General features: G+C 40.4%; 1 protein-coding gene across 10 annotated transcripts; it reads left to right on the forward strand.

Annotated features, from left to right (window-relative positions):
• Positions 1–5,417: 5,417 nt before the first annotated feature.
• On the forward strand, positions 5,418–22,331 carry ZNF268 (zinc finger protein 268). Of its 10 annotated transcripts, none has more exons than XR_012492578.1 (6): positions 5,418–6,001; positions 9,288–9,488; positions 14,823–14,949; positions 15,193–15,344; positions 18,747–18,775; positions 19,264–19,341. XR_012492578.1 is itself a non-coding variant. In XM_074321235.1 (6 exons), exons 2-6 carry the CDS (start codon positions 5,969–5,971, stop codon positions 21,681–21,683), a joined length of 2,877 nt encoding a protein of 958 aa, XP_074177336.1. In that variant the 5' UTR covers positions 5,418–5,769; positions 5,937–5,968; the 3' UTR covers positions 21,684–22,331. The 10 variants fall into 10 exon arrangements, 9 of the variants coding, with proteins under 9 accessions (XP_074177336.1, XP_074177335.1, XP_074177340.1 ...); XM_074321235.1 differs by lacking the exon at positions 18,747–18,775 and having other exon boundaries at positions 5,418–5,769; positions 5,937–6,001; positions 15,249–15,344; positions 19,264–22,331; XM_074321234.1 differs by lacking the exon at positions 18,747–18,775 and having other exon boundaries at positions 5,418–5,624; positions 5,937–6,001; positions 15,249–15,344; positions 19,264–22,331.
• The last annotated feature ends 3,142 nt before the right edge of the window (positions 22,332–25,473 follow it).

Consider the following 25,473-nt stretch of genomic DNA (forward strand, 5'->3'; position numbering starts at 1 on the left):
TTAGGGTCAGGAAAACAATCTCGTCAGTGACAGACTATTTTCTCTTCAAAAGTTCTTACCTCTAAATAAGCTACTAGAACCTTAATGAGAGCTTGGCAAGACCACAGGGTACGAGGCCAACATACAATAATTGATTTCCTCTCTATATAGCAGTGAACAGTTTGCAAATGAAGTCAGAAGTACAGTCCCATTCACAATGATACAAAGATGTGAAATGTTAATGAAGTGAGCAAAGTCTGTACACTGAAAAGCATAAAACTTTGCTGAAGTTCAAGAACACATAAAGAATACATAATAAACACATGACAAAGGGAGAAATACACCATGGTCATGGATGGGAAACTCAATGTTGTTAAGATAGCAATTCTCCCAAATTATTTTTTAGGTTCAGAGGCAGCTGTGTGAAAACTGACAAGGTAATCCAAAATTTATACGGAAATTTAAAGGACCTAAGATAACCAAAGCATTTGGGGGTTTTTTTGTTTGTTTTTTGTTTTGTTTTTTATAACAGTGTTACCCAACCCATTTCAAAGTTTACTATAGGAGTACACTGATGAAATGTTGGCACGAGGAAAGATACATATCAATACAACAGTCCATAAATGGGCACATGCATTGTCAGTTATATGTTGACACAAGTGCCAAAATAATTCAATGTGGAAACAATAGTTTTTAAGCCAGTGGTGGTATAACAACTGTTTAATTGTGTGGGGAGAAACTCCCCTTACGTGACATTACATACAAATAATTCAAAATCACAAACCTGAATGTAAAAGCTATAACTTTATAATATGTACAAGAAAATAGGAGAAAATGTTTATGGCCCTGGTCTAGGGAAAGATTTGTTATAGCACAAAAAGCAAGAATCATAAAGGAGAAATGATTAAGTGGACTTCTTAAAACAGTTAAAAACCCCAGCTTTTTTGTAAACACCATTAAGTACATAAAAAGGCAAGCCACAGAATAGTGTATATTCACAGTACATTTATCAGACAAAGACACGAAACCAGAATACAAAGAACCTTTATAAGTTAGGTAGTAAGACAAACAAAATATGTTACCAGATGCTTCACTTAAAAGAATACATAGGGCTGACTGTCCATTAGACCCATGTAAAGAGGCTCAACATTCATTAGTCACTAGTGAAATGCAAATGAATACCACAAGGAGAGAGTACTTCACAGCCAATAGCACAATTAAAGTAAAAAATGTAATAATTGATATGGAGTGAGAGATCAGAAACCTCACCCACTGCTGGTGGGATTATAAAATAATGCAGCCTCTATGGAAAACAGTTTGGCATGTTTTTAAAATACTAAACATACAGTTACCACATGACATCAATTCCATTCCTTGAATTGAAAACTTATGTTCATGTAAAGAACAGATCTCATGTATAATAATTCACATGTGAATGGATAAACAAATTGAGGTATAGCCATATAATGGAATTCTACTCAGCAATAATAACATTTTATTGATACACCCAACAGCATGGCTAAATCTCAAAAACATTCTAAGTAAAAGAAGTCAGACACAAAAGAGTACACACTGTGACTCCCATATGTATAATTTTAAAACACAAAATCTATAATGACAGATGGACAGATGGTTGCCTCTGGCTGGGGGGTCGGAGGACAATGGGCTGCAAACAGGACCACAATGAAACCACTGGGAATGATCTGTATGTTGGTGGTGGTGGTTCCATGACTATGCATTTGCTAAACTCACTTTAAATGGACTCAGTTTGCTATGTGTAATTTGTACCTCAATAAAGCTGATTTAAATTTTTTTTTTTTAGAAAACCAGGGATTTGGGGAAAACAATCTGTAGCTCCAAGTGAATGCTAATAACAAGTAGTAGCAATTACTGATTTTTAAAACTGTATAGATATGAGGTACCCAAACTGCTGAGCCCTTTAATGCATTAGGTTGTTTCTATCTGTAACCCTACATGAAGAACATAGTCTTCTCCCCACTATAGAGAAGGAAACTAGAGTTTAGAATTTTCAAGTAATTTGCCCAAAATCACAGAGCTAGTAAATGATGGAGCTTCAATTAAAAAATACCTAGCAAGTGTGTGGCCAACCTCCGTAAGATAATAGTACAAGGTCTTATAAAATTAGCTATTCTAATCTAAAAAACAAATAGTACCATTGTTATTCTCTCCAGAGACAAATTGACTCAGATCTCCCTCAAAGCTCCTGTCTCCCTCTGTATTGTCATTGTGTTGATGATGCAATAACTTAAAATGATGCAGCGACTGAATAGAAATTAGAATCTCAATGGAAGAAAGTAAACTGTTCAAAAAAGTCACCTGGCATGTGAGTTACGTGCACCAGCTCATTTAAATTTCACCGGTAAATCTGTTCATATGTATCAACTTCCTTCCACTTCATTAGCTCGAAGTGACCCGTCCCAGGTTGCACAATAATAAGTAGAGGAGCCAGGGTTCAAACCCAGATCACTTTGGCTCCAAAATCTAGTTTTTTCTGCATCTCCTTGATGGCTCCACATCTGGCTAAGATTTTTGGCAATTTCCTAAGGGTAATGGGAAACCACCGAGGAAATTAAAAACGCCAGCATCACAGTCTCCAAAGCTATAGGCCCACGGAGAATCAAAATATCTTCTTCCATCCATTCATTAAGCACACACTGACTAAATGTGTGGCATTGGCTTTCTTCTTACATGGCAAGAAGTGAAAATAACTTGATAGGGTTAACTTCATCCTAAGCTAAGTTGCAAGCTGATTATGTTGCTAGTGTCTCAGCAGCTGTATAGGAATCAAGTAAAAACAAAATAGTGGTGTATATAAACAGCTATTGGTCATGGTTGGAAAGATACTTCAAGTATGAGATGAATTTAAGAGATGGATGGCAAAGGAATAGAGATTCCACAGATTTGGGCCTTCAAACGGTTGGAAGAGCCACCTACTTTTGACTCCATCCAATAGGAATTACGTTTTAGATATTTTTAGTGACAAAGTTCCCTCATCACACAGCCCTGTGGAAAAGGATTAAATTTTAGGGTGTATCACCTTACAAATGAGTTCTACCCTGACTGCTTGCTTTGGATTGAATTGTGTCTTCTCAAAGCTTATACTTTGAAGTTACATCTTCCAGGACCAGAATGCAGCCCCTTTTTGGATAAAGGGTCTTTACATAAGTGATTGAGTTAAAATGAAGTCATTGGAAAGCACTAATCCAGTATAAGTATTCTCCTTATTTTAAAAATGGGAGAAACGTGGACAGAGACACACATACGAGGTCTGACAATTAAATTTGTGAACTTGTTGCAACGAAGTTATAATTTTATTAAATCTCAACTCTTGAGTAAGTGTGTTGTAATATCTGTGCAACAAACATTCTGTGATTTATATTGAAGTTCCATTGCTGTCTCCAGAAAATCACTTGTGTCATCATTTGATTTGGAAGCTGAACTTTGCATGAAAGAAAGTTCATGCAAAACAAATGACAGCATTTCTTTGCAATTTAAAATTAGGCTTCAAATGGAATATAGAATTTTGGAAAAATTGTATCTGCCACTGTGAATGTCACAGCTTCCAAATACTTAAGACTAATGATGATATTGAATATGATTATATTATAAAATGGAATGTGTCAACATTTGGAAGATCCACATATGAGGTCTGAAAAATAAGTTTCTGAACGCATCCTAGAAAAAGTGCTACATACCTCATTGCTGAATATCACTATGGTCACCTTCAAAGTACTCCCCTTGGGAAGCTATGCTTTGACACCAGTGCCTGGTCCATCCTTCAAAGCCATTTTGGAACTCTTTTTCTGGAACGGCCATCAGAGCTATCGTCGTATTACCCTTGATGTCCTGAATGTCATTAAATGTCTTCCTTTCAATATTTCCTTTATCTTCGGGTAAAGAAAGAAATCCCTGAGGCCCAGATCAGGTGAGTAGGGAGGGTGTTCCCATACAGTTATCTGTTTACTGGCTAAAAACTCCCTCACAGACAGTGCCGTGTGAGCTGGAGCCATTAATTATTTGTGGAAAGTTCAGGTCGTCTTTTTCACGCAGCCTTTTCAGCACTTTCAAATGGTAAACTTGGTTAACTATCCATTTGGTACAAATTCATAGTGAATAATCCCTCTGATATCAAAACAGGTTCGCAACATCGTTGCAACAAGTTCGCAAACTTAATTGTCTCTGAATCCATAGTTTTCCAAATAACCAGAGAATAATGTTACAAAATCATGTATGAAAAAACGATTTAAAGTTCAAGATACACCAGTGGATTTTAATGTAATACTGAAAAAAAACAAAAAACCGGTTACCTGTGTAAGAAAAATAAAGACCTCCCCCAAGACTGGAATGGGGAGGACCTGAAGGGGGAGCTACAGGGATGGCGAAAGCCCGGCAGGAAGAGCCCCTTGGTTATAACAGCTCTCCAAACTCCTAGAAAAGAATCTCCCCTTTGTGCTGGGGACTTGCTGCACGGCTCTCCATGGCTGCATGTACTGGGCGGCAATTCTGTTTCCTCACGTAAACCCATTTTTTGTTGTTGGAGAAACATCTAGCTGACTGTTAAGGTCAATGCCCGTATGATTTCAGGTTGTACACTGCAACTCAGGCATCCCTTGTTCATCATGTACTATGTAAAAGGAATACCCACAATTATCTGATAAATACAGTAAAATACCCTGTTTTCCCCCACTACGTACTCTGTGTAGCCTTACTTCCCTTTGTCTACTTCCACAAGACAACACCTGCAGACTGAATGCAGAGGCCAATATGAGAATCCAGCTGTTTCCTATTAAGCCAGATACTGGAAGCGTTCCCCGCCACCCACAAAAATGTGTAAAAATTTGACTTCTCACTAATTTTTCTTGGAAACTCATTCATATAGAACTGTTATTAATGTTCCTATGTTGTTATGAATGTTTTAATCATTCAAGTGTATATTAGGACTTTTCCCATTTCCAAGAAGCAGGGACCTGTCACGCCTGTGCTATCACTTTCAATTATATTAATTATGTATTAAAATAATTATATTATATATATATATTTTTTTCCATTTATTTATCTTAAGTGTGTTTTTCCCAGGACTCATCAGCTCCAAGTCAAATATTTGTTTCAGTCTAGTTGTGGAGGGTGCAGCTCACAGTGGCCCATGGGGGATAAAACAGGCAACCTTGTTGTTAAGAGCATCGCGCTCTAACCAGCTGCCCTGATTTTCTATAGTTTTTAAAGCCTGCAGTGCTGGGGTACCAAGGCCTGGGCCAGGAGAGCCTGAGAGTCCTGGGCGGCTGCCGATGCAGCAGCAGCAGCAACAGCAACAGCAGCAGCAGACACGCCCCATAGCCCTCCGCTCCCTCTGAGCGCAGGAACTCCCGCAGAGGCTTCTGGGAGTTGTAGTTCTTGCTGCCTTGTGGCGGTAATGACGCACTTCCTGTGCGTGCCTGTGTCCCTATCACCGCCATTGGTTCCGCCAGGCCTTCGGCTCTTCGTTGTGCAACCGGGGGCCGTAGCCCGTCGCGGTGACAAGCTGGAAGGCTCTGTCCTCATCGTCCCCGGGGCACCGTCGCGCCAGCGCCCAGGGCACCTCAAAGTCAAGACTGAGGACGAAGCCGATCTGGCTGCCGAGCCCGGAGGTGAAATGGAGGCAGCCGAACTCCCCAAACCCCCGCTGCCCACTCAGGGGTTGAAGGAACTGGGGAGCTGAGTCCCTCCGTGTTCAAGGCGGCGGGAGGACACGAACCATTGCGGCCTCACTCCCTCCTGCCGGGCCGTGTGTCGGTGAGGGACGGAGGTCACACCCAGTGTCCTCCCGAGGGAGAGTCTCAGCGTGGGCAGGGCAGGTGTCCGGGTCCCCGGACCCTCCTCTGGGGGCCAGGAGCGTCCCGCTGCGCGGGGGTGGATGGGGCAGGGAGCCCGCTCCCCTCACGCTCTCTCTTCCTCGGCAGCCCTCCCACGGGGAGCACAGACCTGCGTGGGGATGGCCACGAGGGTGCGCACGGCTGCCATCTGGGTGAGTAGGGGGTCTTGTCTCATTTCCAGAAAGCTGTCCCTGAACACTGATGTGTACACATTTCCATGTCTTCCCGGCTGATGGAAATGTTGTAAATCTCGGTTGTAAAACCAGCGAATTACTCAGAATCACTGAAGGTAAACGTCACTCTTCACAGGAGCCTTATTGAGGTCTGATTTGTATACCCTAGAATTCATGCTTTGAAAGTGTATCATTCAGTCAGTTTTAGCCCGGTGGCCCTTTGTAGTGGCCCCCAAGGTTTGCTCCTCACAGGCCTTGAAGGTTCCTGGCTAGAGAGGGAGTGCGCTGGCCTGTGAGCGCTGAGGTTCTGCCTTTATCGGGGTCCATGGTGGGAGCACCTTGGGTTTCACAGGCTCACTCTTTGTTGGGTCAAGCGAGCAGGTACCATATTGTGACGGGTATAATACGCTCCTGTGTATAATGCGCGCCCAAGTTTTTGGCCCAAACTTTCAGGGGAAAAAATCTTTCGCTTTAATATTTTAATTCAAATTTTATTTGTTTACATATAGGTGCTTGTTTTTTGTATTACAAATGACTTTCAGCATTTATGTTTTAACGTATTATGGTATAAGAAATTTTACGTAACAATTACAAAACACAAGAACAGATACAAGGTACGAGAAATTTTATATCCTGGTAACAAATTTACGATATGTATGCATCCTAGAAGGCCAAGAACACTTCGTTGTTGGTTCAACAAAACCGATTATCATATTCCAGGGTATTATTTTGTGTATGGATATCATTGATTTCTAGAGTTACACTTTTAAATCATAAACATAAATAAAGGAATTAAAAACATTTATATAGATATGGAATCAGTACTACCCACGTATAATGCACATCCCTATTTTTCCCTCACAAATCTGTGCCAAAAAGTGTGCATTATACATGGCAAAATACCGTATTTAGATCAACCTGGACTTTATTAAAGGAAAGTTCATGGTTGAGGCAGTCGGGCTCTCTCGGACTGTGTAGCTGGCCAAGCACATTTCAGGTAAACGTCTTTAAAGTGGATGCTTCAGCCGTCAAAAGCTTAATGCCAAACAGTTACATTATAGTAAAAAAAAAAAGAAAAGCTAATTATCAGGCACGTATACCACAAAAGTTGACCTTTGTACGTAATATTTATAAGTGCTTCATTTCTTTTTTTTTAAGGTTTTTTTTTTTTATTATTGGGGGAGGGGAACAGGACTTTATTGGGGAACAGTGTGTACTTCCAGGACTGTTTTCCAAGTCAAGTTGTTGTCCTTTCAGTCTTAGCTGTGGAGGGCGAAGCTCAGCTCCAGGTCCAGTTGCAGTTGCTAGTTGCAGGGGGCAGAGCCCACCATCCCTTGCGGGACTCGAGGAATTGAACTGGCAACCTTGTGGTTGAGAGCCCACTGGCCCATGTGGGAATCGAACCGGCAGCCTTCGGAGTTAGGAGCATGGAGCTCTAACCGCCTGAGCCACCGGGCCGGCCCCTTTATTTCTTTTTATGGATAAATAACATGCGTTTCTATATATAGATGGACCACATTTTGTTACCCATTCCTCCACTGACAGATGTTTGGATTGTTTCCACTTTTTGGCTATTATGAATAATGCTGTCACAGACATTTGCATACAAGGACATACATTTTTCATTCTCTTGGCCAGATACTGAGGAGTGGAATTGCTGGGTAATATGAAGTCTGGTTAACATTTTGAGGAACTGCCAAACTGGTTCCAATGTGGTTGCTCCATTTTACATCCCTAACAGGAGCGTAGAAAGGTTAAAGACCCTCCCTCCTGCATGTTTTTGTCGCAGGCTACATGTCTTGGTTGTTGACAACAGCCATAAGTGTCGTATCCTACAGTATACATAAAACAGTTTTAAAATAACAATTTATTATTACTAACAAGGATGTTACATGAAGTCCAGTATGTCTTGCAGCTCATTTTATCTGAAGAATACACAAATACCACATGATAAGGTCAGTTAGGAAAATTGTCTTTTGTTACTTTTATTTCTAATTTAATACATGTATTTGTTGACATTTCTTTTCAACTTTAGGGATTGCCCTCCCTGCTTGTATCATGTAAAGTATTTATGTGATGCAAAAGTAGAAACTGTGTAATGGTGCATTAGACCTGCCAGCTGTCACCCTTTCTGCCCTATTCCTTCTCTGCCATAGAGTAACCATTTTTAGTTTCTCGTCCCTGTTGTCAGTGATTGTTTTCAAAATATAAGCACGTGCACACACATACACGCATACCCCTGACCTGACTCATTGCTAAGCTTTGTCAGAAAGCCTTTTTTTCTGCCTCAACCCTATTTCTAGAGTTCAACATGCTTTGTCTCACATATATATCTTCCATTTTGTTGTTAAAAAAAAAAAGTCTGGAATAAGCTTCCTCTGGATACTTCTCTATCTCATTCCCCCCCCCCCCCCCCCGATTATTTCTCAGATCCTCCTGTTCGAAGCACACAGCACTGGTAGGTTACTTAGTGACTCTGTGAATATATATTTTTAATCACCTGCCATTCTGAGTCTGAGAAGGGTTACTCAGATTCCACTCTGGGGAGGTGCTGCCTTCTGGGGATGCACGTTTCCTGGTGACTGGAGATGTGCAGTGTGTGGCCCCTCAGAATCTTCCTGCATTACCCACACTTCCCTGGCAGTTGAATCGCAGCTCCCTGTATCCTGAGGTTTGTAAGGGGACCCTGTCACCTCAGTTTTGTTTGTTTGTTTGTGTGTCTGTTGTAGATGTCTTTCACAATTCTTGTAGATCTCTTGTTTTTATTGGGAGTGTTGAGGAGATTGCAAAACCACTGCTACCCTGATCTCATCCTACTCTCAATGTTTTAACAACAAAATGTAATGGTCAGTGAGAGAGGTTAAGTGAACATCTAAAGAGTGGGAGAAGGAACTTTAATGGAAACAGAGTATTTCATTTAAAATCTACTACTTGTGTGCACCCCATCTGAAACAGAGTTGTTTGTTTTTTAGCATTTGGCGTTGTCTTCTTATTTAAGTGGCTTCCCAAATTTGTTTCAATCTCAGGGTGGTCGCTGCACTTTTTGTGTTCCTGGAGCCTTTGCAGAGTCTGGGGAGGGGCACTTCCGTCAGTGTGTTGGGTTTTCCATTTTCCTTTTGTCTCACCTTTGCCCCACAGTGGCACAGACCCCAGTCTGCGGGACACCCAGCCTGGCCTCCTGCTTATGAGTTCTCTAACAAAAGAGACGACGGTTGGAGTCCAGAGGATGTAGGCTCCCTAAAGTGAGTTTACTCTGTGCCTACAGGTCCCACCCCTCCAGGAAGGAGACAGTCCGTGCGGTAGGACCAGAAGGCTCCTCAGTCAGCAATCCGTCGTGCGTCAAGGGACCCCTGCCCAGAGCCCTCTCACTAGAGAACCCCAACCTAGGCACAAGGGTGTCAGGACAGAGCAGGTCCTAGAGTGGCTGTTTAGTTCCCAGGAGCAGCCGAAAACCACCACGTCCCAGGTGAGTTGCTTGTTTAGTCCCCACTTCTTCTCTTTCTTCCTTTTACTCATTCATTCATTCATTTTGAGAGGGCGTGGGAAGTGGGTCCTTAGATTGAAGGGTTCAGTTAATCACCCTCAGTTCACGGCCTGTTTATCATTATTGGTTCCTGGAAGGGTCCTGTCTTCCTTTATTTACGTATTTCCTGGTTGCCCCATACTTGACTTCCATTTTCTTTCCACCTCCACTCCCACAGTTATTTTGTTTATATGGATATTCTTTTGTTTATGTTTTTACAAAGTGTGTATCATTATTGCTGTGTATCAACTTTTACTTCCTGTTCATGTGTGCACCTGTGTATCTTGCTGCATCACTATACTTTTCACTGGACACTGTTTCAGAAGCACCCTGGCTCTTACATTCACCAGCCTGTGTACGATCCTCGCCTCACGTCCTCGGGAAGCATTTACTGTTGTTAGTCTTTCTAATTTGAGCCATTCTGGGGATCCTGTGGCGGCATCTATGGGCTTAGTTTGTATTTCCTGTTGGCTAAGCACCTTTTATCTTGCTTCTTTGAAATTTTCTTACCATTTGTGGATGTTTTCTATTGATTTAAATGATTTTTTAATATTCTGGAAGCTGGTTAGAAGTGCAGAATCTCAGGCCGCTCATCAACCCTGTTATATCAGATTCTTCATTTTAACAGGTTCAGTGATCCATGCGCATCAAAGTGTAAAACAAACTTGATACCAAACCCATATTCAATTGACCTGGGTGCTTCTTCTACCTCTAGTGTTCTGTTTGGAAATGTTTCAAACACAGGGAATAGTTGAAGAGGTTTTACAGTCAACATCTGTCTTACCATCAGTTATCCATTAACAGTTTACCATCCCTGCTTTTTCACATTATCCATATTTCCTTCCCTCAATGCATCCATCAACCCATCTTATTTTTCGTGCATTTCTTAATATATTTTGGACATCAGCAAGCCTCCCTCTAAATACCTCAGTGTGCACAGCATTAGCTATTGTTCACTATTTATTTACAGTTTTGTTGTTGTTTGGGTTGCCTTTTCATTCTGTGAACGCTATCTTTTGATGAACAGATATTTCTAATTTTAACTTATTCTGGTTTATAATTTTTTTCTTTTATTGCTAGTGCTTTTTGTGTTCAATTTCAGAACTTTTTTCTTCTCCAAAGCTCACGAAGACATTTTTCTTTGTTATATTTACCTTTCATATTTAGTGGTACAGTCCATCTTGAATTAATTTTTTGTTTGGTGTGAGTAGGAGTGAAGATTTATTTTTTCCATAGAGTTACTTGATTGTCCCCACCCCATTGAGGCAACTGACTGTTGGCTCTGCAGTGGCATCTCTGTTGTGTGTCAGGTGCCTAGAGGTATTGTTTCATAGCTCTTTAGTGCTCCACGGCTACTTTTCTACCCCTGTGCTAGTACCACACTTTCTTTATTGATGATAAGTCTTTATTGATAATAAGATGCTTCCAGTTTTTGGTGATTATGAATGCTATCAATATTTACGTATGGGTTTTTGGGTGGAAGTGGGTTTTCAGATCAGGTGGCTACATTAACCTGGGAGCAAAATGGCTGGATTGAATAGTAAGACTAAGTTTAGCTTTGTTACAGAGTGTCCTCCAGAGTGGCTGCAATTTTACATTCTGTGCAGCAGTGACAGTCCCTGCTGCTCGTTGTCCTGGACAGTGCTTGGTGGTGTTAGGTTTCTAAAATCTGCGCCATCCTAACAGATGTGAGGTGCTGTTTCATTGTGGTTTTAAGTTGCATTTCCCTAATGCCTAGTATTATGGAGCATCTTTTCATATGTGTTTTGCTCTCTGTATATCTTTGCTGAAGGAGCTGTTTAGATCTTTCTTGTTTCCTTGTCTTTTTTTTTTAGAATTCTTTACATATTCCATATTCAAGACCTTCAGTAGAAAATTTGTAAATGTTTTCTCCCAGTCTCTGACTTGTCTTATCATTTTCAAACCATCAACATTCATTGAGCAAGTATTTTAATTTTGATAACATCCACTTTCTCAATGTTTATCTTAAAAATGATTATGCTTTTGGTGTCGAATCTAACATCTCATTGTCCAAAACAAAGTACACAAATTTTCTCTTAGTTTTCTCTAGAACTTCTGTAGTTTTGGCTTTCATGGTTAAGTCTTTGATCCATTTTTAGCTAAGTTTGGTACAGGGTGTGGAGTTTTCATCCAACTTCATTTTTTTATGTCTATGGATGTGCAATAGTCCCAGCCCCATTTGTTGAAGAGATTATTCTTTCTCCACTGAATTGCCTCTGTGTCTTTGTGAAAAGAAATCAGGACCCAGTGTTTGTGAGGGTCTATTTCTAGGTTCTCTTTTCTGTTCCACTGATCTTTGTGTCTAATGTTTCACTAGTATTACACTGTCTTGATTGTGGAGGAAGTCTTAAAGTGTGTAGTGGGAGTACCCATCTTTCTTCTTCAGAATTGTTTTTGTTATTCCAGTTTCTTTGCCTTTTCATAATAATTATAGAAGAGCTTGCGGATAGCTACAAAAAAGCTTGCTATAATTTTAATTGGAATTACAAGTGAATCTGTAAATCAAATTGGGGAGAATTTGTAGAATTTACAATACTGAGTTCCTCAATCTATGAAAGAAGTGTACCTTTCTGTTTTTTACATCTTTGATTTTTTTAAACTATTTTTTGTAGTTTTGACCGTACAGATCCTGCACCTACTTTATCATCTTAACCGTCTGTTCCCAATGTATTTATTTATTTTTCAATTTTTAAAATTAAGTTTATTGGGGTGTTGTTGGTCAATAAAATTACATAGGTTTCAAGTGTACAATTCTGTAATACATCGTCTATATATTGCATTGTGTGTTCAGCACCTAGAGTCAGTTCTCTTTTCATCACCATATATTTGAATCTTAACCATTTTTAAGTGAACAATTCAGTGTTAAATAAATTCATAATTGCACAACTGTCTCACCACCCATCTCTACAACTCCTCACTTTGCACAAATGAAACTCAACACCCATTAAACACTCACTCCCATCCCCCTTCCTCTACCCCTGGCACTACCATCTACTTTCTGTCTCTGTGAGGTTGACTGCTCTAGGGACCTCACATAAGTGGAATCATACAGTAGTTATCTTTTTGTAACTGGCTTATTTCATTTGACAATGTCCACAAGGTTTATCCAAATGTGGAAATTGCAGAATGTCCTTCTTTTTTAAGGCTGAATGATAGGTAGTCTATTGTACGTATGTACCACCACACGCTGCTTTGTCCCACAGTGGACGCTATCTGTTCCCATGTTTTAGCTGTGGTGAACGTGGGTGTAACTATGTCTTTAAGGTCCTGCTTTCAATTCCTTTGTGTTTGAGATCTAGTTGGTTTAAGTTTTCTGTTTTCTCACTTATTTTCTGTGTGCTTGTTCTATCCATTTTTGATTGTGGTATATTGAAATTTCCAACTAGTATTACAAAACTCTGTTTCTCCCTTCAATTCTTTCATCTCCCTTCAATTGCTTCATCTATTTTGATGATCTGTCATCAGGTGTTTAACTGTTTATAATGATTATGTCTTCTTGCTGTATTGAATCTTTAATAATATATAATGCCCTTCTGTCTTACAACCTTTGTGGATTTGAAGTCTATTGTGCCCAATGTTGGTACAGCCACTCCTGCTCGCTTTGGTTCCTATTTGCATGGAACATCTTTATTCTTTCATTTTCAATCTGTTTGTGTGTTTGGATCTGAAGTGAGTCAATTGTGTAGACAGCATATAGTTGTCATGTTTTTTTAATTCACTCTGCCAATCTCTTTTGATTGAAGAGTTTAATCCATTTACACTTAAAGTGATTACTGAGAAGGAGGGACTTATTTCTGTCATTTTGCTATTTGTTTTCTACATACCTTATAGATTTTTGTCCCTCGATTCCTGCATTACTGTATTCTGTTGTGTTTACTTGAATTTTTTGTAGTGAAATAGTGAAATTTCTTTCTCATTTCCTTTTATGTAAATTATTTGTGTTTACCATGGGGATTACATTTAACTTCCTAAATTTTTATCATTACAACTTGAATTTCTAGCAACTTAACTTCAGGAACATACAGACTGTACCCCAGCTCTGTCCCCACCCCTTTTGGTTGTTGGTGTCACAGTTACAGCTTTATATATTGTGAGCCAAAAAAATACAAACTATTCTAAAATAAGTATTTTAAATGTATTAGTCTCTTATAATTATATAGAAAACAAAATGTGTGAGTACTGTCTGTATTCCATCATCTAGTTCACGTCGCTGTCTAGTTCCTCTCCTGTCACCTGCAGGACACTTTGAGCACCTCTTGCATGGCAGGTCTAGTGAGTGGTGACTCCGTTTTGTTCTTCTGGGAAAGTCTTAATTTCTCCCTCACATTTGAAGAACAGTTTTGTCAAATAGAGGATTCTTGGTTGACAATATTTTTCTTTTAGTTCTTTGAAAATTTGGGTCCAGAGCCCTCTGGCCTCTAAAGGTCCTGATGAGAAATCTGCTCATGATCTTATTGAGGATTCAATAATGACCTGTATGTCACAGGTCGTTTCTCTCATGATGCTTTCAAGATTCTCTCTGTCTTCATCTCTAGAAAATTTGATTATAATATGTCTCAGTTTTTGGAGATTTCTGAGCTTCTTGGATATTTATATTCATGTATTTGGTCAAATTTATGTGTTGTCAGGTTTTTTTTTCTTAATTTAGCAATTCTAGTAGGTGTTGAATGGTATCTCGTTGTAATTTATAAGCTCTTAGTAATGTATGATGTTGAGTATCTTTTCATATTATTTGCCACTTGTGTATCTTCAATGTCAGATCTTTTCCCCACAAACAGGCCACTACTTACAGCTATTGCCCTTTGTATCCCACCAAGTTTGGATGTATTTTTTCTCACGGTGCTCGCTTCTGAAACACCCTTCCACAAACTCAGCCTGACATTTTCTCTCCTCCTGCTCTGTGCCCATGTTGGACTCTGTTTGTTCTTTCATCTTAGCTTCTCTGTCTCCCATTGCATTTTCATGTATTTAACTCTGCTTTCCTTGGCAATGCTGAACACTTCTCGTGAGCAGCACTATTTTATCCACTTTATGTCACATGCATCTGGCTGAATACCTCGTACCTGGTGTTCTCATGTTGAGTGAAAGGCTGACTGATTCTGTGCACATTGATGGGTGTTTCCCAGTAAGTAAATCATGAAATTCTGCTTTTGTCACAAAGTAGAGTGTGAATAATGAAACCCCTAGGTAGGCAGTCTGTGTTTCCCACCAGCTCAATCAGATACTTTGAGGTTGAATGGGAATGTGCTGTTTCAGGGACCGTTGTCATTCACGGATGTGTGTGTGCACTTTACCTGGGAAGAGTGGCAACTGCTGGACGCAGTGCAGAAGCACCTGTACAGGAGTGTGACGCTGGAGAACTATGGCCACCTGGTCTCCCTGGGTAGGTGCTGCCTCCCTGAACGGAGTATGCGACCCCCACGCTGCTGCTTGGTTGTCTAAAGCTGGGGGGTCAGGGTGGGGGGCTTTGTTAAATACTTAGCGGTTTTGGACTTATATTTAGAGGCCAGGTGTTCTTAGCCTCCCTTTGGTGTCAGAACATGCTAGTTCAGTGGTCTTTATGTTGCTGGTACAAACAGGCAGCTTCATCATGCTGCCTCTAAACCACATCCTCCCCGTTCTTCAGAGTCCCTGAGTCCTACGTGGTTTTGGATCAGGTTGTCTGTGATTTCCCACCCACAGGATATCAACACACCAAACCTGATATCATCCTCAAGTTGGAACAAGAGGGAGAGCAGTGGATGACGCAGGCCCACATGGCAAGTCTGGGCCAGCCAGGTACGTGACTGTAACATTGAGACTTTTTCCTTCTTATTTAGAATTGGTGTGAATTCCAAGTGACATGTACCTCACGTTTGTACTTCTGTGTCACTGTGACTATTCTCTAAGTTAATTTCCTCTCTGGCATTCTGTTTCCTTCTTACTTTCCCATGGCAGTGGACTCATTTCATCATGCATCTAAGCAAGCTTTTCCTCTTGACATCTCTCAATATGACTTTTATACCCCTCTACTTCCTTTCTATTTTTTAAATGATATAATATCTTTAAATCCCTTACACGTATGTTCAGTGACAGTCCCCACTTCCTTTCTTCTCACTGGAAACTGCCCCTTCCATGTTTCTCCATGCTAATGACTCTGATGCCATCACTGTCCTTTCTAAGTCCATCCCTACATCATTTGCTAACACCAGCTGTCCTGTCTGGAGCCCCCCGCAGACACCCCACTGCACCCACTCTCACGCTCCATGACACCCCACTGCGCCCATTCACGCTCCATGGCAGCGTGCTTGTCCACACCAGCTGTCCTGTCTGGAGCCCCTCGCAGACACCCCACTGCACCCACTCGCACTGCGTGGCAGCGTGCTTGTCCACACCAGCTGTCCTGTCTGGAGCCCCCCGCAGACACCCCACTGCACCCACTCACGCTCCATGACACCCCACTGCACCCACTCACGCTCCAGGGCAGCGTGCTTGTCCTTGTAATCCATCCGCTGCGCTTGCTGTTCCCTGAGGCCACAGGGCTCTTACTTTTATATTCACCACTTTCCTCGTATAGTGTAACTTTTAAAAGACTTCCATTCTGAAGATTTAAGTTATTTTTTCTCTACTGGTAATTGGCAGCCCCAGCCCTCTTTCATCTGCCCTTCACTACTGGGTTTTATTGGGTCATAGGGCATCTCCTTGCATGGACCACTCCCGTGTCTCATGTGGAGAAACTGGAATCATGTCTGCCCCATAACAGCTGCTTCTCACCTTTCTGCTCGTCGTTTCTTCATTCTGCTAGTCTTCTAGTTCTTTCTCCTGTTCCTGGGAAGTCAGCTTAAATCTTTACGTGCAGTTATCTTCACCGGTCTTGCTTGTTGTAGTCTGTTAGTCCTCTGGTCCTTTAAAAAGAAGTCTTGTGTCTTCCCAGTCTCCACCCACAAGGCCAACATTATCTCATTTCTTGACTGTTCTACTCATAAGCTACATTCATTCATTTGTGTTTTCTGTGTTAATTCATCTTGGTGTCACTGTCAGATCTATGTCCCTGAACACCTGTGTATCTGTCACAGGCATAGGACACACCAGCACTTAGTCTTTGCATCAGGAGGATTGTTTCAGCTACAGTTTTTGATTCATCATAAATCAATCTGGTTTGAGGGCAGAGATCAATTTCTCACTGGCCCGTTTTCTTGATGGAAACTCTGACTTCAGCACCTTTTTTTTTCCCTCCCTTTCTTTCTGCATCCTGCCCCACTCCAGTTCAAACCGTTGTTTCTCAGTCTAGTTGTGTAGGACACAGCTCCCTGGCCCATGCTGGTATTATGAGCCTTGCGCTCCCCCCGGCTAAGGCAGTCGGTCGCCAGTTGTCAGTTACGTGTTCACAGCAGCTCTTGCAGGCTGCCGGCCACACACGCTGGCCACCAGCCACTCATGGCATCACATGGTAGCCCACGGCAGCACACAGCAGCTTACAATGGCTGCCCACTCACGCTGGCCACCGACCACTCATGGTGGCAGACAGCAGCTCACGATGGCTGCCCACTCACACTGGCCACTGGTCACTCGTGGTGGCATGCAGCAGCACACAGCAGCCCACAGCAGCTCATGCCAACCTCCGGCTGCTCACGGTAGCCCAGCTGCAGGGAGACCTGTTGTTCACAATCTTAGCTGTAGAGGGTGCAGCTCACTGGCCTGTGTGGGAATCGAACCGGCGACCTCAGCGTTAGGACCTGAGCCACTGGGCTGGCCCTTCAGCACCTTTTTTTTTTTAAACCTTTATTTATTTCAAGTGTGTTTTTATAGGATCCATCAGCTCCAAGTCAAGTAGTTGTTTCAATCTAGTTGTGGAGGGTGCTGCTCAGAGTGGCCCATGTGGGGATTGAACCGGCAACCTTGTTAAGAGCACCACGCTCTAACCAACTGAGCAAACTGGCTGCCCTTCAGCACCTTTTAACAGCCAGTGACCCTCCCTCACAAGCTGTTGTGATAGTAAGAAGTGCCCAAATTTATTTCTCAGTGCACCTGGGAAGGGAGATACAACCCCCAACTGGGAACTGATGTTTGGGAAAATATAACTTGGAGGTTGTGTACAAAGTGAATAAGAGGGATCAGATTTGGGCGGTAGGGAAACTGCAATGACGCAATGCCGTAGTCAGCTGTCTCCACTCCCGACCTGCAGCTGTGTCCTCATCACACCCTTTTCTGTTCAGCACCTTGGTTAGCTCCTTGCTTTAGGACGTCCCCGCTGTGCCTGAGGACCTAGTCCATCTCTTGTTCCCAATCTACTTTGCATCTTTGGCTTTGGGGATTTTCATTTATGTTTAAAAAGTACCCATCCCCCTCTTTGTTTGCTGTTCCCCCAGAGAAAACCACTTTCATCTCTTGGCTATTTCTCTCTGGGTATTTGCTCCCATGTATCCAAATAACCAGTCTATTCTATTGCACCTTGATTTTTACCCCCAATGATGATGATTCAGTATAGAAGCATGAAGATTGAATTCTTTTTCACACCCTCCTTATCTCTGCCCACATCCCCAACATTCTAATAAAGTTCCTTCATACTTTTGGTTAGATTTGTCTTGAGTTTTTACATCTTTATGACTGTAATTTCTATTCACAGGTAAATCATGCAACTATACAGTGGGTAGTTTTGGTTCATAAAAAATTTGTTTCTTCTTGAATTGTTTTATGAGGCCAATTTTCCCTGTTCTTGTAATTAATACAGTTATCATTAATTTAACCTCGGACTCTTTTTCACGTGTTTATTCTGTTGGTACATTCAGTGAAATCAGTAATTCTGTCAGTTTCATTTTCCTGTTGACACCACTCCCATGTCTTTTGACTTGCTCCAGTGTGAACTAGTTTCAAGACCTGGATGTACAGTTTTTTTCCTGGAATGTCCTATCAGATTTTGCTTTCTGCATTTATTCTATGCCGTCTTTTTTTCTTGGTTTGTGTTATTAGAGCACCTCTTCAAGTTGCTTCCCGTGGCAGGGTGCATGCATATAAATTTTGAGACCTGTGCCTCTGAAATGTTTATACTTTACTCCTGAATGCTCTTGTTTTCTCTTCTCTAGTGATGTTAATGAGAAGTCAGATGCCATTATAAATTTTGTTCCGTTATATGCATCTTTGGTTGTTGTTCTGTTTTGTTTGTTTCTCTGGAAGCTTTTACTAGCTTCTTTCTGTCCTCAGTATTCTGGAACATCACAATGACGTTTCTGGTGAGTTTATTTTCATCAGTTTGTCTGGGTATTCATTAGAACATTATTCCTAAGACGACTATAGGAACATTTGCAGAAACATTTGCAATGTTTTCTGTTGTTTCTTCTGAGCTTGGCAGTGTTAGGCACATAATAGTTATTCAACAATTATTTATTAAATGAATGTAATGCTTAGACATTCCATCCAACCTCTATATTTTGCTCATTTTTCCTTTAGCCTATTTTGCTTTCTTTACCCATTATGCAAACCTTTTAAACTCAAAACCATCTTTAATTACTATCAGTTCCCTTTGCCTGTCTTTATTCTTAGTTTTGCTCTGTTTTTCCCCAGTGCTCAGGAGTTTGGGGACATGTACAGAGATTTTACTTATATTCAAATCTGATATCTGAAACTAAAATAATAACCCCATGACATTGGCATTTTGAAGGCTATTTTATGCTATACCAGAATCATGTTTTTATTTATAACACATTATTTTAATCTCTAGACAAAGTCTGGGAAATGGAGAACCACATGGAATGGCCTCAGGGAAATCAAGGCAAGTTGGGAAGTTCAGCAAAACACTGTGAACACACTGCGTTTGGAAAACTATGTCTTCTGACTACAGATTCTGTTTCCTCAAGACAAAAGCTTTATAAATATGACACACATGGAAAGAGTTTGAGATATAGTTTAGATTTTGGTAGTAATTATGCTGGAAAGAATTCTGATGGGTTGCATGTACAACGGGAGTCATTCCAACATTCTAAACATGAACAAACTGTTATTGGAATAAAATACTGTGAAAGTAATGAATCTGGTAAAATTGTCAAAAAGAAGTCACAACTCATCTGGCAACAAGTGTATATAGAAGGAAATGCCTTCAAATGCAGTTACTGTGGGAAGGTTTTCAGCAGCAAGTCACCCCTTGTAGTCCATGAGCGAACTCATGCAGAAGAGAAAACCTACAAATGTAATGGATGTGAGAAAGACTTCGGCAGCAAGGCCTGCCTCACTGCGCACCAGAGAACTCATGCAGGAGAGAAATTGCACGAATGCAGTGAATGTGGGAAAGCTTTCCCTTTCAATTCACAGCTCATTATACATCAGAGAATTCACACAGGTGAGCACCCCTATGACCAGGTCATTTCACACCACAGATTCCATTCAGGTCAGAAACCCTATGGGTGTAATGATTGTGGGAAAGCTTTTGGGTTGAAGTCACAGCTCATTATACATCAGAGAATTCATACAGGAGAGAAGCCCTTTGAATGCAGTGAATGTCTGAAAGCCTTCAATACAAAGTCAAACCTTCTGGTACATCAGAGAACCCATACAGGGGAGAAACCCTATAGTTGTAGCGAGTGTTGGAAAGCCTTTACGTTCAAGTCACAGCTCACTGTACATCAGGGAACACACACTGGGGTAAAACCTTATGGATGTAACCAGTGTGGAAAAGCCTTCAGTTTGAAGTCACAGCTCATTGTACATCAGAGAAGTCACACAGGTGTCAAACCCTATGGATGCAGTGAATGTGGGAAAGCCTTTAGGAGCAAGTCCTACCTCATTATACACATGAGAACTCATACAGGAGAGAAACTTCATGAGTGCAATGAATGTGGGAAATCCTTCAGTTTTAATTCACAACTCATTATACATCAGAGGATTCACACAGGAGAAAGCCCATATGAATGCCATGAGTGTGGGAAAGCCTTTAGTCGGAAATATCAGCTCATTTCTCACCAGAGAACTCATGCAGGGGAGAAGCCCTATGAATGCAGTGACTGCAGAAAAACTTTTGGGTTGAAATCACAGCTTATTATACATCAGAGAATTCATACAGGAGAAAAACCCTTTGAATGCAGCGAATGTCTGAAAGCATTTAATACAAAGTCAAACCTTCTGGTACATCAGAGAACCCATACAGGGGAGAAACCCTATAGTTGTAGCGAGTGTGGGAAAGCCTTTACGTTCAAGTCACAGCTCATTGTTCATCAGGGAACACACACGGGGGTAAAACCTTATGGATGTAACCAGTGTGGAAAAGCCTTTAGTTTGAAGTCACAGCTCATTGTACATCAGAGAAGTCACACAGGTATCAAACCCTATGGATGCAGTGACTGTGGGAAAGCCTTTAGGAGCAAGTCCTACCTCATTATACACATGAGGACTCATACAGGAGAGAGACCACATGAGTGCAGTGAATGTGGGAAATCCTTCAGTTTCAATTCACAACTCATTGTGCATCAGAGGATTCACACAGGAGAAAATCCATATGAATGCAGTGACTGTGGTAAAGCCTTTAATAGGAAAGATCAGCTCATTTCACATCAGAGAACTCATGCAGGGGAAAAACCTTATGGGTGCAATGACTGTGGGAAAGCCTTTAGCAGCAAGTCTTACCTCATTATACACATGAGAACTCATTCTGGAGAGAAACCGTACGAATGTAACAAATGTGGGAAAGCTTTCATTTGGAAGTCACTACTCATTGTACATGAGCGAACTCATGCAGGGGAAAATCCTTATAAATGCAGTCAGTGTGAGAAAGGCTTCAGTGGAAAATTACGGCTTCTTGTACATCAGAGAATGCATGCAAGAGAGAAACCATATGAATGCAGTGAGTGTGAGAAAGCCTTCATTAGGAAATCTCAGCTCATTGTACATCACAGAACTCATTCAGGGGAGAAACCCTATGGATGTAATGAATGTGGAAAAACCTTCTCTCAGAAGTCAATTCTCAGTGCACATCAGAGGACTCATACAGGAGAGAAACCCTGTAAGTGCACTGAATGTGGAAAAGCCTTTTGTTGGAAGTCACAACTCATTATGCACCAGAGAACTCATGCAAATGAGAAACACATTGATGAATTAAATGTCAGAAACTTTCTTTCAAAAGTAAATTCACAGGAAATACCAGCAAAGTGATATAGAAGAGAAACTATATAAATGGAATCATCTCATATACCAGAAAACTCATACTGAACAGAAGCCTTATAAGTGCATAGCATGTGGAAGAAAATTGTTTTTACATGTAAAAGAAGGTATCAGTAAACACACACAGGAACTCCATGAATTCATGTTTATACAGGTGAGGAACCACATGGATGAAACGAATGTTGGAAAGCCTTCTTTTAATATAAAATTCTCAAAGAGGAAATTCCATAAAGCAAATGAATATAGAATACACTTCTTTGAAATTCATATTTTGTTAAATACTTGGATTTTTATGGGAGAAAATATAAAACGAATGAGTGGCAGAATTGTCAAAATTAGAAAAATTTTAGGTATCAGAAGCTCATATTGTGGGGAAACCATGCTATAAGTTACGGGGAGTCTTTATCTTGAAATGACAAAGCTTTGGCAAAAAGAAATAATAATAAATAAATTAGGATTTTTAAAAGTGTCAAATGTTGTAAAGCCTCAGCAGCAAGTTTCCAATCACTATTATTAATTTGGAAAAATACAAGTTATTTTAAGGGAAATTATGTTCCAGCTATTCCAAACTTTTACGAAAAGACTGGAGAAAATACTCAGGTATAACTAAGTATGTTCATAATAAATAAAAAAAAATTGTTTCTTTTTGTGTTTTTTTAATTTATTTAAGAATGTAAAAGTAATCTGGATGAGGAACACATCACAAGATTTCCAGGGATGTTTAGATGTTGTCTTTCTCTGTACTACTGTGTATAGTTTGGCATTGTACTTATCAATGCCACATATGGTAGACATAGTACATACAGTACCATTTCTCAGGGATTTCTACTCTGCATACAACATTCCTAATAAATGCAATTTTTATAATGAGAATAATATAACATTAAAAATATGTTTTAGCAATAGGTGTCTTTTCTATGGTTTTGTACCCTTTAGTTATCTGTGTTGCTATGCTGCACATTTCATTCTGCCCTAACTGGTTAGATCATCCTGTTTTCGTAAGAGTAACACTCCCTCACAGAGTATACATTCATGATGGGGCCATCATTCAAGTTGCCCTGCCAGGGACATGGCATCATCACTAAAGTGGGCTGAGGTACTCTGGACTTTTAAGTTTTTAATGGACTTCTTAAGTACAGAAAAGCAAGCTGAGCTTTTGCTCTCTGGTAGCATCTTGCTGCAATTATTAATTAGTCCTTTCTATGTATATTACCCAGTATAGCTTTAGCTGTTGTCATTTTTAATTTTAGTTCACTTTATTTTAGCTGTGTGGTGTGTTTGTAATACATTTCAGTGATGCTGGAATATGTACACATAGTTGTAGTCAGTGGTGAGAAATCATTCTGCCAGTTGCTTACTTACAGTCAGTTTTCTTCACAACCTCACCAATTTCCTTACATGAATGAGCACTAATCTGGAAAGAGTTGGGTCCCTGGCAGTTAGATTAGGACTATCTTGGAATATGAAGATTCAAAACTGCAAATATTTCTGAAACACTCACCACTGTCTGCTCTGTACTTCAGGAGGGACTCCATCTCTTACCAAAGAAACTGTTTCTTCCATGAAGGAAGTATCCAATGATTCCTGAATGACCAGTCCTTACTTTGTTCAGCTCATTATACAGGATACACTCTCAAGATGTCTGGGCTGAAGAATGATGATTAACAGAGGGAAGAGAAAGCTTGGAGAAACAAAGAATTTAAGGTATTTGTTAAAGTAGATCCCCTGAATCTGGAAAATATCATGAATATGTATTTTGTTATTGATGTTCCAAGGAAGGTACACACATAGTAAGAATAAGCACATGTGGCCATGCCCAGTAGAAGGCAGGAATGTTGACATTTTGGGGGAAATGACTTGCAGGTCATATTTATGAACATAGAAAAATCCTAAGTGGAATTATAGCAAAATGCATCTAATAATGTCTTATTTTTAAAGCCATGACATTAGTAAGCGCAGCAGATCACTAGTAGTGAGCTCAGCATCCCATCCCTTCATTGCCAACAGAATCACTGTAGTTTTCCTCATGACAATATGATCAGCTATAAAGCTACATTTCTCCATTTTATCTGCAGTTGAGTGTATGCTACTAAATTTTGAGTAATTATATGGAATTACAAGTTGCTGAGAAGGTCTGATGCGAAGGTTCTTTGAAAAGAAAATGACTGGGAAAGCCCCCAGTGTCCTTTAATCTTTCCTCTTTTCAGTGTGCAAAACATGATGGCGTGTGAGCAGCCATCTTAGGACCTGAATTCACCTCGAGGATGGAAGCCATCTGCTCAAATGCAATGGAGAGTGACTTGGCTGTCTGCTACTGATGGAGCTGCCACACCTGCCCTAGACTACAATATCTGGGTGTCCTTTACGCAAAAGGGAAATGAACAACCTTGTTTTAGCACCTTTTTTGGGGGGTGGGGTGGAGTGAGTTCTGTTGTATGCAGCTGAATCTGATCTTAATAAAAACACATTAGGGGGCTGGCCCGGTGGCTCAGGCAGTTGGAGCTCCATGCTCCTAACTCCGAGGGCTGCCGGTTCAGTTCCCTGTGGGCTGGTGGGCTCTCAGCAGCAAGGTTGCCAGTTCAACTCCTCGAGTCCCGCAAGGGATGGTGGGCTGTGCCCCCTGCAACTAGCAATGGCAACTGGACCTGGAGCTGAGCTGCGCCCTCAACAACTAGGACTGAAAGGACAACTTGAAGCTGAACAGCACCCTCTACGGCTGAGATTGAGAGGACAACAACTTGACTTGGAAAAAAAAGGCCTGGAAGTGCACGATGTTCCCCAATAAAATCCTGTTCCCCTTTAAAAAATAAAATAAAATAACACATTAGGATGTTTGGAAGACAATATTAGAAAATCATTTCATAAAAATAGTACCAAATAAAAGAGCCATATGATTATATCAGTATATGTAGATAAGTCATTTGATAGTTTAAAACCCATATTTAAAAATACTAGGAATAGAAATTAAGTCTTTTAACTTGGCATGAATAATGTTCCGAAAACTGACTAATGCCATATTGAGTGGTAAAATTATAATAGATACATACCTTTGAATTAAGAAAGTTACAAGGATGCTCGTGACTTTTATTGAAAGTGGAATGGAAACTAACCAATCTGAGAAAGCAAAAAGTTGTAAGGAATAGGGAGGTGAAGGCAGAAAAAAAATTCCATTTTCAACCATCAGTTCTTTTGTTCTGCTTCTGGTTAAACAAACTGGATAAGCTACAAAATCAGAAGACAACACAATGCTAAGACCAGAAACCAATGAAGTAAACAGTAGAAGGAAATATAAATAACACTGTGCACATAAATTTGACAACTTTGATGAAATAGACTTAATTTCTGAAACACCAACTAAGCTCACTCAAGAAAAAATGGGTAACTTGAATAGCCCTTCATCTATTAAAGAAATTAAATTCAGAGTTAAAAAAACTCCCAACAATTAAAAACTCCAGGCTCATGTCATTTCACTGAATTCTATCAAATATTTAATGCAGAATACCAATTGTATACAAACTTTTCCAGGAAATAGAAGATGTCGAATACATCTTAACTCATTTTATGAGGTTAGCCTTACACTGATAACAAAACCAGACAAAAAAATATTACAAATAAAAAACTATAAATGTTCCTTGTGAATATAGATGTAATAATCTTCAACAAAATGCCAGTTAATCCATCAGTTAATAAAAGGGTAATACATTGAGGCAAATGGGAGTTTATTTTAGGAATACAAAGCTTAGGCTGATTCAGTACTCAAGATCTAATCGCTGTAAATCAT

This window comes from Rhinolophus sinicus, linkage group LG16 (genome assembly GCF_036562045.2).
Source record: "Rhinolophus sinicus isolate RSC01 linkage group LG16, ASM3656204v1, whole genome shotgun sequence".
Classification (NCBI taxonomy): Eukaryota; Metazoa; Chordata; class Mammalia; order Chiroptera; family Rhinolophidae; genus Rhinolophus; species Rhinolophus sinicus.